General features: G+C 31.9%; 1 protein-coding gene across 4 annotated transcripts in view; it reads right to left on the reverse strand.

Annotated features, from left to right (window-relative positions):
- Tomosyn (syntaxin-binding protein tomosyn) overlaps positions 1 to 19967 on the reverse strand; it is a 360116-nt gene that overhangs the window by 75948 nt on the left and 264201 nt on the right. For all 4 annotated transcript variants that reach the window (XM_076402722.1, XM_076402721.1, XM_076402718.1 and 1 more), the window contains one exon: positions 4859 to 4956. In XM_076402722.1, coding sequence (XP_076258837.1) covers positions 4859 to 4956 — 98 coding nt within the window. The remainder of the gene's footprint in view (positions 1 to 4858; positions 4957 to 19967) is intronic.

Here is a 19967-nt window from a genome sequence, read left to right on the forward strand (position 1 = left end):
AATTTTAATTATTCGCCCAACGAAGTAGTCGGTTTGACTATTTGATTTAATAATCTTGTTGTCGATGAAAACTGGCGAAACAAATTTCAATCTATGTGGAAATCCAACACGATTAGCCTTCAAACGTCCGAAATACTATTTCTACGGATATTATTCGAAATTGAAATTAAATTAGCATTTCGAGAATTGTGAATAAATGTATTTTCAACATTATTTGATTTAATTGACTTGGCTAAACATAAATTTTTAAACACACGTTTAAGAATTTATTTTTTTTAACAGGAATAATGCATTTTATTAAATAATTAGAAAAATCAAACAATTATTATAAATATACTACTTGCACTTGATATATTTTTATTCTGTTTAAATTAAAATTAAGGCTGTGTAATTTTTAGGCAATCTATGGCGTTATTCTTTACTGCAACAAACACTTACTCAAAACTCTCTATGAAAATACTGAGATATAGATTAGAATCTATAAAATATACGCATGTATTTTGAATAACTATATATAATGGTGAAAATGTGAAATATCAATGGAAACAACTGCTAAACAACATAACTAATTGTTAAATTTGATGGTTTTGACATTTCCCTGCATAAAAGAACATTTTTTTCCGTTTAGTGTTATTCAATTATTTACTGCATACAGTTCGGTTTAAAGAAATTTGTTGTCGATGCTCATCAAACTTTTTTATAAACTTTTGGTGATGCTCTTCCATCGCACTCCAGACCTTGGTTTTGGTTTCAACGATTCAATAGTTGGGATTTTCATGTCAACGACTGAAAATGCAGTTTAAACTCGCGAAAAGATTTCAGAAAAGTAAGCATCAACAGTTTCAGGTCGTTTATATGCGTTGAGAAAATTCCAAGAAGGGGGAATCGCGAATCCTATATTCGAAGTTCATGGGTTCGCTCAGAATACTGATCCATATCGACACCAAATCGGGATATCTATAGTATTCATCGTATCAGCAAAGCCTAGTGTGAATAAATTAAATAGCGAGTAACAGACGCAAAATCACGCTACATGTTCTAAATGTTGTGTAGATATGTTGTTGCCGCAACCAGCTTTACCATTTGTTCGGATCGATGCAGCATGGTTTGATTTCGAAATATTGAAGAAATATCCGAAAATTGTTCGATAAATGTATCGCTGTCAAACCCACATTTTTCTTTCGACACAGTATTGCTATATAGTCAGAAAGATAGGAAAAAGACGTAGAAAATATATTGATTAATACAGAATGTGTCAATTCTTCTTAAGAAAGGGCTTTTCAAAGTAAAAAAATACATAAAATGTGATATAATGTAACACACTTTCAAATACATTTCAAATTTTATTGTGTTATGTTATACTATTTGTATTTATATATTCTGCTATACTTAACAGATCAATTGAAAAAGTCCCCGGCCTACCATAGTAAAACACATTGTGGCAAATTTCTTTGGCAAAATTAGTTTTATTTATTCAACATAATTCCCTTCAATGGTGATATACTGATTATAGCGACCCTCCCACTTTTCGATACCATTTTTGTAGTAAGATTTATGCTTTGCATTCGACGAAAATTTCTTCTCAGCTAGTATTCTTTTGAGATCTGAGAAAAGAAAATAAGCGCTAAGGCCAGATATGGAGGGTACGGTGGATGAGGAAGCCCTTTGAAGCCCAATTCATGGATTTTGTCATCGTATTCACAGACTTGTGTCACGGTGCCCGAAATGCGGCCGTTTTTCGGCGATTTCGTTCTTCAAACGGTCTAATAACGCTATGTAATAGTCGCTGTTGATGGTGCTTCTTTCTTCAAGGTAGTCAATGAAAATTAGTCCATACGCATCCCAAAATACAGACGCCATAACTTTACCAGCCGACTGATGCGTTTTCCCACGTTTTGGAGCGAGTTCATAGTGTGAAGTCAACTCAGATGACTGTCGATTGCACTTCGGAGTGAAATGATGGAGCCATGTTTCATCTATTAGCATATATCGACGCAAAAACTCGGGATTATTACGCTTGATCATCTTCAAACACTGCTCCGAACCATCAACTCGTCGTTGTTTTTGGTCAAAAGTGTGCTCGCGCGGCACTCATTTTGCACAGAGCTTTCTCATATGAAGTACACGTTCAGCTGATTTACGGTAATTCTAAAACATTTTGTGGAGTTTTTTAATGTTTTCATCGGTAACAACCTCTTTTGGGCGTCCACCGCGTTCACCGTCTTCGGTGCTCATTTCACCATGTCTAAACTTAGCATACTAATCCTTGATGGTTGATTTTCCTGGGGCGGTGTCGGCAAACTTGGCATCAAACCAAATTTTTGCGTCAATTGCAATTTTTCCTTTCAAAAAGCAATATTTTATCAACACGCGAAATTCTTTTTTATCCATTTTTTTTTCACAATAACTAAGGTGGCTTCACTCAAAATACTATAATTCAGAAACTAATGATCCGACAGCTGTCAAATTTATACACGTATATTTTGAGGGTTAGGGCTAACTAAAAAACTGTTACTGTTAAACTGTTACTTGTGCAAGTTTTATATTTTTGCAACTTTGAAGCTTTGTTTGAAGCTTATTTTATTCAGAGTATTTTTGAGGCTCTAAACAAAGAGGAAACAAATATGATTCTCATACAACATACTCGCTAATATACGGGGTTATTTTTTCTTATGATTTTATATTAAATTAATTATTTACGATGTTTAAAATCAAACAGTTATACATTATTTGACTAGTGGTGCTCATCTCCAGACCGGATATGATTTATTTGTACATTTCAAGCAGTCATTTTAGTAATTTAATATAAAATCAATATAACTTTTGTCGAAATATAGTCGAAATATAGCAAAATTAAATTATAGCCTTTATTAAATTGTATAAATTTTCTAATATGCATAACTAAATGAACGTTTCGAAGTCGAATAATAACCGGCCATCGAACAATCGAAAATTGTATTAAAATAAAATTAAATTTGCATCGAAACACACAATTCCCGTCCCTTGAATTATTAAATTTTCATATTGTTGTCATGTAATATTAAAAAAAAACATATGTAACTATAAAAACTAATCCCGTTAGAGTTTCAAATACACGCATGATTGGAATTAGTGTTTCGACATATTTCAATTAAACAAGGGATAATTTAATTACTCCCAGAAAAATTAAAAACTGGGTATATGAAATTTGATCATATTTTATATAACAGTATTATGAATATTTAGTTGGCGAAAGTTATTAGGACTAGGAATTAAGTTGTAGCGACATTGAGACATGAGTTTTACATTGTGGAATAGGGGTCTACAAAATACCCAGAAATATAATCCTAGATGTTGAACAAGGGCGGGGTGCTAGCAGCGCCAACTAGAACCCGATAAGGAATAGCTGGCAACCCCGAGACGTTTATCTGGGATGTATTCGAAGGGTATTTCCATTCACTCAGTGCTCAACCATCGTTTGGTTTAGGCGTGCCACCATCGACTGCCCAAGACTCGTCTCCAGGTAACACCGCTGCCATCCGTTTTATTATTTTTATTTTTCACACTTTTTATATTGCCAATAAATAACGGTCACATAATGTAAACACCACTGTTTCATTTCGTTTTACCTCTATTCACCGAGCTACATCATTTACCCTAAAAAGTCTTTGATATAATTTCTTTAAACAATAGAATAAGAAAGTACCACGTATGGTGGTAGTAGTAGACTGAGTGTGTAAAAACTTGAACTCATTCGAATTACAAGTATATTTTTAGTAACATTTTGTTGAACAATACAATATTTTTGTCTTTAAGGATTAATCTTTTATTAGGCGAACAAAGAAATCGAAAGAAATACCAATATTATAGAATTTAATATTGTTGACCTTGAATTTAACCGTAATTGAATGGTAGAAATATATCTACGATTGACAACATTCAAAAAATCGGTTGAACTTTTGCGAAGTCACACAATGAGCGTTTCAAGCGATGGAAGAAGTTCTACAATGATGATCCTCCATATGGCTTAATAACTCCGGCTGTAATTGACATTCTAGAAACTTCATTTTCTGAAGACTTCATTTCACTCCCAATAGTGGAAGAACTGCGGATGGTAATAAAATTGTGTGATGGGAACTAAAGTTATGGTAAAAATGATTACGGCCGATGGGGAAACATTATTTCAACGCTTCCATGTTCTGCACAAAGAATGTAAATTGGGCGATACGAATGAATACCGTCAGCATGTTATTAAATAATAATTGTTCCTGTATTGAAAAAGGGAGAAAGTAAATGTTGTAAAAGTAACAGAGGAATAGATCTCCTATCAACTGTTGGAAAATTATTGATGAAAATTATACGACACTGATTCCTTCAGCTGAAGAAACGTGTATCAGATGAGGAAACATGTGATTGTCGTTTTTATTAATTTTCGCTTAAGCTTCTGCATTCTTCATGATATAGGAGCTCTAGTTCCTTTGAAAAAGGCATGATTCAAAAACACAGAAAGGGAGCTTAAAAAGCAAAAGACAACATTGTTAATTGTGGAGAGACTTGGCGAAGAATATTCGAAGTCCTGCTGCACCTTTAACGAGAAGTAGACACTCAGCCTGAGCGCCAACCGGATTGATAATGATAAATAGTGTTAATGTTAATCATCATCAAACTCATGGTACTGAAATTATAAGCATTCGATGGTATAAATTTTGAAACCTAATATTTCTTGACCAAATATTATGAAATTAATATAAAATACTGAAATAAAACAAATATTGATACAATTCCTTTAAAAACTTGTTGTAAAATAATATTGTAAAATGTTTACTTACCGCCCTATATATAAAACCAATTAAGTAACATTACAAACAAAAAAGGATACATTCTAAGCGATCCGCATTTTGATCCGATCGCCAAAAGTTTCTGGACTGGATCGAAGGCCATCGCCGTCGGCTGGAACGGAAATCCATGACGGAAAGTCTGGAACAAACAGAGAGAATTATTGAAAAATGGTTTCATTTATTCCCGTCGCGAACATACAACTTATAGTCACAGAAAAAGTTTTAAGTTCGAACTTAGTTTTTATTCAATTTACGTGGCTGACTAACAATTTATTACGCGGACAAAAGAGTTTTGTATAACGAGTGATCTTACAATTGGTTCAACATTTTCCCATTTCAACTTAACATTAAGAAAAAAAAAAGTGCATTTTCTGTTGAAAATATAAAATAACATTTGAACTATAGGTCTCTGGATTGAAGACGTGTATTTGTAGGTTTGGTTGATATTTTTTGCTAAAATAAGCTAATGGAGTAGTTATGAGCATGACTTTATCAAACTGAATGTTGTGGCCAGTACCAATCCAGTGTTTCACTAACACTGACTGGACCGTACTGTTTAATTTTTCCTAAATCGTTGATGTTCTTTTATTTACATATTTTATTTATACCAGTTTCTTCTATGTAAACTTCTACGTCTATATTATAGGGCACCTTGTACAGTCCTATACCCTTAACCGGATTCCTTTTGGTTTTGGGGTTTGGGTGAGCATAGGGCGACATATCCCTGTGTGGTTTGAAGATGATTTGGTATGTTAATGTGGTATGGTATTCCCTGAAGAAACGGTAGGATTGTTAGGAAAAACTCATCGGTCTTATCTTTTTCTCTTTCCCTTTCTGTAGTATATCAGAATTGGATCTTATAGTATATTTCAAAGATACTTTCATTTATACCTTTCAGCCTATATCAACTCTGAGAAATTTTCCAAGGAATTGGGTTCGGATATGATAAAAGCTCTGTAAGTTAAGAAAATCAAAGGTTTCATGTAATACCTCATGTAACAGTAGTGTATCTAGTTTGTACAAGCCCTAGTAACTCCAGAAAGCTAGACAACTACGAGCGCTGTCAAACGACAATCATCGATTTTTTTTTTGTGAAATTCCATATAGCTATGCATGGTATTCAGACCGAAAGAAAGGTATTTTTCTTATCGAGATCGCATAAATTTGACATCAAGATCATGACTATGTCTGCATTTTAACTATAAACATAATTTCATCAATATAATAATAATATCTTATATTATAATTTTAGAAAAACTCGAGAAACACTTCAATTCAATTTGGATTTATTAACAAAAATAGCTATCAATTAAATTAACCAACAATATATACCTAATATTATAACATCATTGTTAGTTTGTTTAGTTAATTTGTCATTAGTCTAAAATATCTGACAAACTAGCAGAACAAGTTGGATTTTATAGGACTATTTTGCTGCCGCCTGTGATATAAACATTTTACTTGAGAAACTGCTGTTAAAACGTATTAAACAATTTATATAAATACCAGACTTCCAGTCTGGATTTCTAAATCATCACTCTACAACCGACCAGGTGTACAGAGTAACAGCGGTTGTTGAAAAGGGATTCGAAGAAAAGAAATTCTGTTCTGCAATATTTCTGGCGGTCCCACAAGCTTTGGACCGGGTGTGGCATTTGGGATTAATCTACAGAATGCGCAAATTGCTACTTATCGCGGAATTACTATCTACTGCTGGAATCATATCTTTTCGAAAGAAAATTGATAGTCTAGCACGAAGGGCTATTCTCAACACTTAAAAGATAGATATATACATTTGGAACTCTTTCACATTATGTACGAAGACATAATATTTTGGAAGAAATAAAGAAAAAATATCAATATTAAGCATCTATTAAATATGTTAAAATGTAGACTAAAGTATTATTTTACATTCAGTATATCTATCATTATAGTATTTAATTTTAAAAATGTAATAATTTGAAGTAGATTGGCAGAACTTAAAAGTTGCTAGATTACTGCACTGTCAATCAAATTCAAAGGTTGAACAACATCAAATAATTATCCATAAGTTTAGTGGGGTAACAGAAAAAGTAAATAATTAGAAACACGAAACTTGATCGCTATTAGTAAATATATATATATATATATATATATATATATATATATATATATATATATATATATATATATCCTATATACTGTATTAATTAAATGTATCCTATTACTGTATCGTATATACTGATTAATTAAATAATTCACATAATTTTTTGATAAATATATGATTTATGTATAATTATAATTAATTTCTTTATTATAAAACATCTATTTCAACTTAGACATTTATAAGATAATTATCTTCGTATTGTTAGTATGTTATTTTGATTTAACAATATTTTTGTATAAATCGCTGTATCTTAAAATTAGAATGAATACATTGATGAATAAATGTTTAACGAAATCAACTTGATTTTACCAAATGATTAATTTAATTTTTTCTTTAAAATAACTAATTTTCTTTGTCAAATATAACGGATTATCCCAAGAATTTCTCGAATTTAAAGCATTAAGGATAAAACCATTAATTTTATTTCCATTCATTTAAAATTAGAATAATTTGAATTTTTTGGTTGAATGAAGTCCAGGCTATTAAATATCAGGAAATGAAAAAGCAATTGACTTTTTTAAATTATATTTTGTCTTTCTAATTATGTAATTATTTTCAGATTATATTATTACAGAAAATCTATTTTGTTTTGAATAGAGAACAGCAATACAAAAGCAATGATGGTTTTTATCTATTACAAAAATCACTATCTTGACGACGTTTACTTTAAAACACCTTATTCATTGTATCTTAATTTTACACAAGCACTTGAACATGCATACGTAGTCCGTATTCACAGATGTAACATACGCGTAATGTAACACATGGTCGTTGTCAGCTATGGACAGCTTATAGATGCAATAAAGTTATTTCTGAATCTCGCCTGTATCTTAGTCCAGTTCGCCTTTATTGATTTTCTAAATACAAACAGTGTAGTCACTGTTTCTACCCCAATGGCTATGGCAACTCTGTATGGAATGGTCTTCTAAGTTTTGGTGACATCAAATACCAGTAGCAGAGAGCAAAAACGTATTTTTGGTGGTCGTTCACTTACAACTGATTTATTCACAGCAACTCCATCACTTACTTCAACATTCACTGAAACTGTGATGCTTGTGCCGGGAATACACGGACTAGGGGCATTTTTCAAAGCTTGTATGTTTCCTAATTGGAATAATATATGGCTAGGTGTCTTTGAACACATTCAAAGTATAGTAACTTTACAGCTTCAGCGACAATTTTTGTCGTATTCTGCTTAATTACTCTAAGGAATGCTTTGAGTGATTGCGAAATGATCGCCAATATTATACTATAATATACAATTCGTACTGGACCACCGAACCCTGTAGGTAGCCAGATACGGTACCAATTGTGTTGGGAACTTTCGACTGAAATTGACTATAGGCTGTTTAGCAATTGACTACTTTTTATTATAGACTGTTTCAGTCGCTATTTTTGGTTCGACTGATTTTACTACTTTTTACTAGTGACTGTTTCAGTCGACTGTTTTCTGTCGCTATTTTCGGTCCGACTGATTTTGTTATTATTTAATATCGACTGTTTCACTCGTGTACTTTTAGTTACTATTTTTGGTTCTACTAGTTTCATTCGACTGATTTTTAGCGTTCTGGCTCTGTCGTCCTAACCGTGACCTTGACGAAAATGTACCCAATTTATGCTTATATAGATTTATATGTAATATATAAATAGTTTTATGATTTTTTGGTAGTTTGCTTGTAAATAACATTATATTGTATATTAATATAGGAGCATTTTGGTACAATATATTTCAAGATTGTTAATGTAGTAAGGCAAAAAGATTGAAATCGTGAATGATAATTAGTAAAAGACTTTTGACTGGTTTTATGGCAATAATACGTAATATTTCGATTAATCTCTCGATTTTTGTTACAAAATATTTCCATTCAATAATAAATAAACCAGTTACTTTATTTAAAAAAACTTTAGTGTGCCATCATTTTTAATTATGTCATGGATTAGTTTGTTTTTCTATGATTAGGTATATGTTTAATTGTTATTTAGTATTTATGGTTATTGTACATCTTTAGTTTTTAGGTTTGGTTTAAATTCTATTGTATTGTCTATATTTATTATAGTATATTATTTAAAAATAGCAATTAGCATATTAAAATACGATAAAACCTTTGTGGGGTATTATTCCATTCCATAGAAAAATTCCTTTCCTTTTTACAGATCCATAGAACATTCAAATATAAAGGTAATTCTACTTCCTTTAAAATGAAATAATAATTGCATGTTGCAATTATTTTTTTCATTTTCTGTTTCAAAATTGGTACGTGAAGGAATAATATATCTCCGTCTCGCTTATACTACAGTTGGAAAATCTAGGCACATGTAAAATTAACTACTCCAAGCAATTATCTCCGTTCTTTCCTCTCTCACAATTTATACAGGAAAGGATTCGTACATCTTCGTCTGACATCACGAATTGAAAAAACAGTCGAACCGTGCATTCGCTAGTTTTTGACTATCTCGACTGTTTTGCGACTATCGACTGTTTCGACTGTTTTCAGTCGATAGTTCCATAAACAGTTTTCGGAATGTTTAATTGGATATAATATTTTTACGGTATTTATTTTATAGACGATATAATAAACGCAATAAATTAAATATTATATTAAATAAGTTAAAAGAAATTAAGAACTATCATTGTGAAATTCAGGTAAATGATGCATTTGCAAGGAACCCCCGCCAAGAATTTCTCGTTTCTCATTAAGCACGGCGAAACAATTATTCCGGAAAATTCCTTTTCAATTTCAGTAATTACACGTCAACATTCATTCTGCATCGTCCACGGCTTTGTCGCCGTAACGCACGAAATATTCGCCTGTGTGCTTTTTTCGTTTTAAATTTCCGCCGTAATAAATGAAGAGTGCCGGGTCGTTCGCGCGCTTTTTTTAATGAATGCCACACTTCGCCGACGTTGATTGAAAAATGGCAATATTCTCCAGTTCAACAAATTTATTTAATTCCGAATGGACGGCCGTAGCGAAGGAATTAGCGACTGGAGAACGATTATTCATTTTCGCAAATTGACGTAAAGTCACAGTCGCAAAATAAGAAGAATATAATTTCAATCTATTCATAATATTCCTAACAATGAATAATGAATAACTGTAATAATTTATATATACATATAACGGGTCAATTAAGAAGTCCCCGGCCTACCATAATAAAACACATTTTTTTTTTGGCAAAATTAGTTTTTTTTATTCATCATAAATCCCTTGGTAAAGGTGATATACTGATTATAGCGACTCTCCAACTTTTCGATACCATTTTTGTAGTACGACAGTTTCGGCGAACACCTCTTCATTCGACGAAAATTTCTTCCCAGCGAGCATTCTTTTGAGATCTGAGACCAGGAAATAGTCGCTGGGGGCCAGATCTGAAGAATACGGTGGACGAGGAAGCAATTTTGCCATCGTTTTCACTGACTTGTGACACGGTGTATTGTCTTGGTGAAGCAGCACTTCCTTTTTCTTTAAATGCGGCCGTTTTCCGGCAATTTCGTCCTTCAAACGCTCCAATAATGCTATGAAATAGTCGCTGTTGATGATCCTTCCTTTTTCAAGGTTGTCAGTGGAAATTATTCCGTGCACATCCCAAAATAGACGCCATAACCTTGTCAGCCGACTGTTGCGTTTTCCCACGCTTTGAAGCGGGTTCATCGTCTGCAGTCCACTAGAATGATTGTCGATTGGACATCGGAGTGAAATAATGGAGCCATGTTTCATCCATTGTCATATATCGACGCATAAGCTTGGGTTTATTACGCTTGATCATTTTCAAACACTGCTCCGAATCATCAACTCGTCGTTGTTTTTGGTCAAAAGTGAGCTTGCGCGGCACCCACTCTGCACAGAGCTTTTTCATACCCAAATATTCATGAATGATATGATGTACACGTTCAGTTGATATCTTTAGAGTTTCTGCTATTTTATTTAATTTCAATTAACGGTCATTCAGAATCATTTTGTGGATTTTTTAAATGTTTTTGTCCGTAACAACCTTTTTTCGGCGTCCACTGCGTTCACCGTGTTCGGTGATCATTTCACGTCTAAACTTAGCATACTAATCCTTGATGGTTGATTTTCCTGGGGCAGTACCCGGAAACTTGACATCAAGCCAAGTTTTTGCTTCAACTGTGTTTTTCCCTTCAAAAAGCAATATTTTATCAACTCGCAAAATTTCATTTTATCCATTTTTTTTAGAATAACAAAAGTTGCTTCACTCAAAATGCTATAATTCACAAATTAATTATCCGACAGCTCTCAGATTTATACACGCATCTTTTGAGGGTTAGGGCTATCTAAAAAACATATCGATTTAATACTAGTAGCGTCATCTATGCGTCAGGCTGGGGACTTTTCAATTGACCGGTTGACGTTGGTTTGGCAATCGTTTCTTGGTGTAGTTAAGTGGAGTTCAGGAAAAAGTATCGCAGCTGAAGCTGTAAGGTCGCAAAAGGTGGGTTGAAGGTGTTCAACGACTAAGTTACCAAAATTTGCAAAATCATTCCGTAGAGGGGTACCATCGAAATTTGAATAGAAACAGTGTCATTTCGAAGATCTTCAAAGGCAAACTGGCGGACGAAGGAATAATCCCTATTCAAAAACAATTCTTACAACAACTACAAACTTTTTAGACGGAATAACGACCATGTACATCCATGTGGTCATTTCCTTAGAAGGGAGGCGTTATCTTGGAAGGTCCTGAATACCTGGCTATCTGTGCTAAAATTACCAGAATGGTGAACAAGTGAGACGAGTTGGTCTGTTTTCTAATAGATAAGAACCTTCAGTGTCACTTTGTATCGCCGTTCAACAAATCACCTCTTCATTAAAATGTCTACGCAAGAAGTCAGAAGCAAGAGCCCAGTGCACAATGTCTTTTTTAAATTTTTGACAAACTATATTTCCAGTTTTGGTCTGGGTCATTACTTTGAATTTTCGCTATTTTCAATGATTTAAGTTTTCTTTTGGTGAGAATAAGATGTCAGAGTAAAAATTGATAATTATAATGGGACCGAATCGATATATCGCTTTAATATTTCATCTTAAAATTTTTAAAACATAAGAGTTTCAACCCTAATTGGCATTGATAATATTGCTGCTGCCATTCGAACACGAACAATGGCAATCAATTCGTTCTTTTATTGATCAGCTGGTGAGTTCCTCGCTGACATAACAAATTAATATAACAAAATATATATTCCCATAGAAACAAATTTTATATTAAAAATAAAATGAACAATAAAAATATTAAGACTCTTCAGAATTAGCTTACGCAAAATATAAATACAAATATTTAGACATAACACTACTCAAAAACAAACTGATTTCTGATTTATAAAAATAGTAATAATAAATAATAAATAATGTAAAATATTATAATAAATAAAGTTAAAATATATAATAAAATAATACTATATAAACACTGTATATATAATAATATATATTATAAAGTAAAAATAATGTAAATAATGCTAAATCTAGCGAATATTTTTTATTTATATATTATTCTTTAGTAGTAGATAAATTACGACAAAAAATAATTGGGAAAAACAAGAAAATTGATGCCAATCCTCCTATACAGAATTTAGTTCTTTTTAAAGTCACATTCTAATATTTTTCAGATCAAATATTGTTTCATAATGAATATGTTCAATGATCTATCAAAAAAACTAACATATTTTAACAAGTTCTTTTTTTTATCATATATAAAGCCTGTTAGAGAGGAATTTAAGATTTTCTAAATATCATATCTTTTATTGGATATCTTTAGTATAATCTTACATCAGTATTTATTTCCCAAATGAAAACTAAATTAGAGTAACTTTAGTTTAAGTTATATTTTTACATCTTATATAAGTCTACGTCATTTGGTTCGCTTCACTCTTCTGATTTCTTGCTCTTTACCCTGTAGTATTTCTTTGATTTAATAATATGCTCTCTAGTTTTCTTGTATAGCCTCATGTACCAATTTGATTTCTAGTTTAACGTGTAGTTCTTCGGAGATTGGAGTGTTTTGGCAGCGTTGGATTACTAGACGGTGTAATCACTTAGTGCAACTCAATATTTCCACTCTATGAGTCCAAATAAATTATGGACTAAAAAATAATAATGTTTTTAAGCATAATTACTGGTGTCATCTTAATACATATAGATGTAAGATACGTTAAAATTTAAACAAATACATATTTGAAAAAAAAACGATTTAATTGTCATTATAAACACAAGCTTTTGTATATCTCACTGACTTAATACCAAAAAATCGTAATTTAATGCAAATTCAATTACGGAACGATCTAAATCCCGGGAAAATGTAAACATCTTTCAGACGTTGTAAATCTGCCTAATATATCTATAGGTTTAACATGGATATTGGAGAATGCTCAAAATGAAATTATATTGGAAGCAATTTATAATACTGATTTTGACAACAAAAATATTTACAACCATGTTTATCTGCGTCGTGAAAATTCCTATAAAATGTGGATGTCTGCGAATTTAATATGAGCTGAGTTTTATTCGCTAATGGATGTGTCAGAATATATTCTACGCATTAAATTATATTTTGCCTTACCATCTCTTATTTGAATACTTTTAGTTTTTTAATATTGTTAACATCACAATTAAGTTACAAATATATCATCTATATTAATAAAAACATATTTTAATATACCCCAAGAGATGTGTCTCATATAACAATTTATTCAACAAACAAAAAAAAATGGAGCACTGCCAATACAGTTTAATTATACACATATTTTATATATATATATATATATATATATATATATATATATATATATATATATGTATATATATATATGTATATATATATATATATATATATATATATATATATATATATATATATATATATAATGATATCTGATAACTAAGTTACACTCACACCTACGTGGTACTACTACCAATAGTACTTTGAAGTTCCAATATAACGTCTGCAGCTAACATAATTAAAAATTAAACTAATAATAAAAATAAAGAAAATAGTCAAGGCCTCATTTTTAACACATACATGCATGGTTTGTCAAACATATGAGCCTTTTTTGACAATCAACAATCAAATATTTATTTACCTATAAGAATATAAGAAAATTAATTCCCGAAATGTCCCTGTATATTACATTTTCTCCGTTAAATATCTCAATTTCGCTCTTGTTACTACCAAAGTTTTTTAATTGTAAATAGTTTTTCCAACATTCACTTTTACTGTTGTACAAAATCTCATAAATATATTTACTACCTGCAACATTTGGTTGCTGTTTTATGCATTTACTTAGGAAATCTGAGACGAGCTGTAAATATAAACAAAAAAAATTAATCTAATCTTCGTTGTGATATTGATATTGGGTTAGAAGTGAATCAAATAAGTACTGCCCAAGTACCCAATAAACCCAAACAAACAAAAACTGTAATATAAAAGCTTGAAAAAGACATTGAAAAGTACCTGGTAATCTACGAAATGCTGTTTCAATGGCAAAATAAGAAAGGTTTTTTGTATTGTATTTTTACAGGTAATGAAAAGTTAATCTATTACGATAATGCAAAGCCAAAAAAATCAAGGGGACTGCCCGGTCAACATTAACGGCAAAGCTCCATATCCATGGCTCCAAGCAAATGCTCTGAATATAGTTTCAGCTTGTTGTGTTATAATATGAGCTGCTAATACCCAATGAAACCTTTAGTGGGGATCGCTATCGATTACATCCGGATGCGATCCAGACTTTGCTCCTTCTGATCACTACTTATTCCGAAATATGTGGCCTGGCCTATTTGAGCAGCGTTTCACTTCTTATGAAGATACTAAAAACTAGGATGATTTGTGGATACCCTCTAAAGATACATAGTTATTTCGAAATGGAATCCGTATTATCTGAATGCTGGGAAAATATAGCAGCAATGGGTAAACAATACTTTTGTAGCGACCGCTACAACACTTTAGGCCACCACGCATTCACCTACATCAAATTCTACGGTTGGCAAGGCTGGTAGATTGGTACTATACGGTTTCCAGCTATAAAAGACCACCACGATGACGTCTCGCTCTCTTTTCTTTTCTCTATCCCCTTGTAACAGTACCACTTCCACAGCGCTACCGTACTTCCTTTACCTAACCTAATATCCTGTCCATTCTCCCGTCGACCACATATATCAATTTAAATCGAAATAAACAAGTATTTCTTCAACCAGTGTTTTCAGTTCTCGTTCAAATTCCTTCCACAAAATTGTAGTAAGTGTTCGGACAAACAATAGCATCGACAGCCACACATTCCGACCGACCGACCAGACGAACATTCCTACAATCCTTTAAAATTACCATAAAATATAGAAAAAATAGAGATAGTGATTAGATTATATTATTATTATAATATTGTAACATAGAATATTTTATATATTCTTCTTTAATATTAGAGGAGGAGAGAATAGATTCGACGATAGAAATATAATCATGGTCCCAAAATTAGTATATTTGTTATATCGCGCGAATAATACAGATATATTGTGACTGAAATATTTGTATATCATTGTGATATTTGTGCACATAATTGGTGTTTGGTATAAAATGTGATGAATGAAGTATTTATTTCAAAAGATTTTTGTTTGCATTAGAACAGGATGGATCGCCAGTATCGTTCGTATCGTCGATTCAACATGTCGCACATCTCTTTATTAACATAAAACAGTTTTAAGAAAATTGTGTATATTTTATTCCTACCAATTTTGCAACTTGTTTATGTTTTAGGATCTTACGCATCGCGTTAATATTAAATTTAATATGTTTTACAACAATACAATGTGGAACATTTCCTGAATATAATATGATTCTTCAATTAAATGTGATTTATTTCACCCATCTTACGTACAATAAAATCAGAAAAGTATTAAATTTCTAAACGAAAATATGAATTTGAAATATTAAAGTCAGCTTCGGTTATTTATGAAATATTATTCTTTGAAATTGACACTTATTAAACGGCAGCATTTCAAATTATGCAGGGTGATTCATGTACGGGAACAAGTAATAAATGAAAAAGTTTCCACATACATTTTTATTGTCGGTTTTGCCTATATTTTCCTTAAGATTAACACAAGTTGAAATTGTAAGAGAAATAAATATTTTTCAAAGATAATTCTCTTGAGTATCAATATTGGGTAGCCAAACAGTCATTAATTAGTAACATATTTTGGGGTATGTTTGTTAAATTTTGCGAAGCATCTTATGTCTGTGACATTACGACAAATAAATAATATGAAGGACTCTGTAGTTACCATGTCAACATTAGAAATTGGTCAATAATTTCTTTGAATGTATTTTTGTTGGTGTTTATTAAGACTAGGCAAGTTAACCAAACCAACTTCTCTTGAAAACAGGGTATGGTTGTACTCTTTGGAATAACAATATCAATATCTAGATAACTGTACTATAATAATTCAATTAAATAAGTCAACAGTCATCAAAACTATATGTAGATGTTCCCTCGCTTAAAAGTCAATTAAAGCAATATTTTATTAAGGATTACCATAGAAGGAAAAACGCGAGAGTTTAGCGTGTACAACAATTCTGAGCCACTTACATACGAGGGTGGTCCGATAAGCACTTACTTTAGAAAAGATAAATGAAAATTTTGGAAAACTGGCGATTTATTTCTCAACAAAGTCCTTTTAAATAGATACACTTAACCCAGCCATGTTGCAACTTCTTTAACCCGTCTGAATAATACGTTTCCTCGAGGTGTGCAAAGTGTCCACCAATTTGGCCGTGGTGAGTGCGGAGGTGTGAGCTGATGCGTTGCATCGTGGAAGAGCACTTTTTCTTCACCAAATGATGTCGTTTTTTCTCACCTTTCGCACTCGCCATGGGCAAATTGGTCGAATTGACTTCTTTTTGCTTTCGAACTTGATGAAGTCAGTCGCTGGGCAGAAATTTGTGTCCGATGAGGAGCTTTTTGCATCCCTCGAGAAAACGTTTTGTTCTCAGGCGAGTTAAATAAGTTGGGGTATCGCTAGGTCAAGCGGACCACCCTCGTGTAAGTAATCTCTAAGTAAGTCTCTAAATTTAATACATTCTTGGAATAAATAAATCTGTTATCGAACCTTTAACATCTTAATAATAAATAATAATTTAAATATATTTTCCAGTTTTTCTCAGATTGTATACAATATTAATACAAAAGGAACGACATGCTCTTCGAGCATACGATCTTTAATATATTAATTCAAAGTAACTGATTTAATTTCAAGAAAACTTCTATAACTTTCTAATAAATTTGACGTTAGCATATTTCAGCACCAATCCAAAGGGCAACATTCCGATCCGTAAGGATTAATCTCATTGAATATTTATAAAAGCCCCCCCTCGAAAGACGATAAAGATTCAAGTCTGCGACCTGACTAAGTTATCAATTACTGACATTAAGACGCAAACCGGGATAAATTCTAGGAAAATTCGACTTTTCCGACGATTTGTAAATCCTACTTTATATAAAGCCGATGCTATCAGTATCGGCGCTAGACGAGGCTTTAAATTGGTGAATGGTTGGTTTTAGGAATGCTTTTTAGGAAGGTTGTAACTTGGATTAAGTTTGATCTATACAAGTTAAGATGCGTGAAGGATTTCAAACAATAAAAACTTTCATTTTACTTTAAATACTATTTTATTTTAAGGAAAGAAGTGGCGATTTATTGAGTGGAGATACAAAACGACACACTGAGGGTATAACTTTATTCTAACACAAACCAAGCCTCTCTCTCTAGACGTATCACTTGTCACACAATTCGGCGGCTTTTCTCGAAAAAAAAAAAACTGTTGGCCATTTTCTTCAAATTCAACAATAGCCTATACACGCTATCTTTCAGGCAATTTATGGATGCAATCCCGAGAAAAAGGAGTATTTCACAGATAATTTTTAGATATTGTATTTTCCTGTCATTCATTGATGGGTATGGGGAGGAGATGAGTTTGAGTTGGGTCTTTATCCAAGAAGTCTTGCAGTTTCGCACCTTCAAACTTTTTCGTCTTACACAATGAAATTGCTACTTTTGAATTTTCGAGGCCACGCCTCGCATGTCTTTAATGTTAGAGCATGTTCATTGTCAGTTATTTCTTTTCAGTTTTCTTATTTCTTTTGATTAAATGAGAAAAGTAAAGATCACTTAATGAAGTGATTTTCTACACGTCACGTATATAATATAATCACAAGACATGCTTATTGTCCACTGGGTAGATTGTCGAACCACTAAGAGCAATAGTTAAAAAAATAAGAGTTAGTGACGAATAAAGAACAATCTTCGTGTCCGATGTTCGGGAATGTTCGTGTTGTCGGTCGGAATGTGTGGCTGTCGACACAATTGTTTGTCCGAACACTCTCCGAACTACTATTTTTGTGGATAGAATTCACACGGAAACAGAAAACAGGAAGCGCTATGGAAGTGGTACTGTTACAAGGGGTAGAGAAAAGAGAGAAAAGAGACGTCGTCGTGGTGGTCGTTTATAGCCGGGAACCACATGGTAGCAATCCACTAGCGTTGCCAACCTTTGAACTTCATGTAGACACATCGTGGCCTAAAGGGCCGTAGTGGTCGCTACACATACTGTCAAAGTGGCACCATCTATGGAGTGCACAGATGGTGACTTGACCAAGTATTTAAATGTTCTATTTAATGAAGACTGTGTGTGTAGGCTGTTTGATTTGCGTTTAATTAGACGGATATATCACATTTAATCCCCCATTACTCCTCTTCTTCCCATTTCTACGGCGGGAAATACCTATCCAATGATGATTTTCTTGTATGGATAAAAAGGATATTCACACAAATATATCCTGTTTCCACGGTCAATTCGCTTCTCGATATATATCTGATTATTTAAACCATTGGATGTCTTTCAAAGGGATGATATGTTAACGTATGGAATATGACATTTGGCGTCTGCACTATTCTTACATCGAGTGTCTTAGCCGCTCTCAAATATGTCCGTTTTCATGTCTAATTTTTTACACACTCGCTAAAATATCGATATCTCTTAGAAATTAGCTTTTCTAAATGTTCTGAACTAATAGTAAAATAAACTTGACATAAATAAACACACCAAACACATTTCCACAGCTGTTTTATATGAAATATTTTTACAAAAATAAAGGTAAAATGCTGTATATAAAAATGTAAAATATTAAGTATTTAGTAAATAAATAAAACTTAAAGAACTAGTAAAATATCCAAATTTCCCTTCAAGCAATCGCGAACAAATACGCATCACTTTACAGATAACCGTTTATTTATTATGCTGTCATGTCTCAGCTTACAGACAAAACTTATAAAACCATTATGCTGAAAACTAGCTTTAAAATTCAGATTTTACCGCGGCATATCCCTTTCGACTTGCAAATCGAAGAACTCCCATCTTTCGACGTGCTGTAGTCGACAAAGCTAGCAATAAATCAAAGCAGATTTGCAGATCTCCAGTAAAAGCTGTATATTTTTACAATATATTTTAGTATACGTTTTATAATGGTAATTGATAACTATGGATGGCGTTTTTGTGACAGTTTCAATGAATATTTTAAAAATTTCTCCATATATATATATATATATATATATATACATATATATATATATACATATATATATATATATATATATATATATATACATATATATATATATATATATATATATATATATATACATATATATATATATATACATATATATATATATATATATATATACATATATATATATATATATATATATATATATATATATATATATATATATACATATATATATATATATATATATATATATATATATATATATATATATATATATATATATATATTAACTTAATGAAACTAGTTTATATTAAAAGAAAAAAAAATAAAAAGCCTCAACTAGTGAAAATGCCAAGACACTGTAGGAAATATCATTGTCAAAACACACGTCAAAATACACGTACCTAAGAGAAATGGTGATAGATAAATAGATAAT

Source organism: Rhynchophorus ferrugineus, unplaced genomic scaffold, assembly GCF_030347505.1.
Source record: "Rhynchophorus ferrugineus isolate W39M unplaced genomic scaffold, kcgeb_rfMv2 rfM4, whole genome shotgun sequence".
NCBI lineage: Eukaryota > Metazoa > Arthropoda > Insecta > Coleoptera > Curculionidae > Rhynchophorus > Rhynchophorus ferrugineus.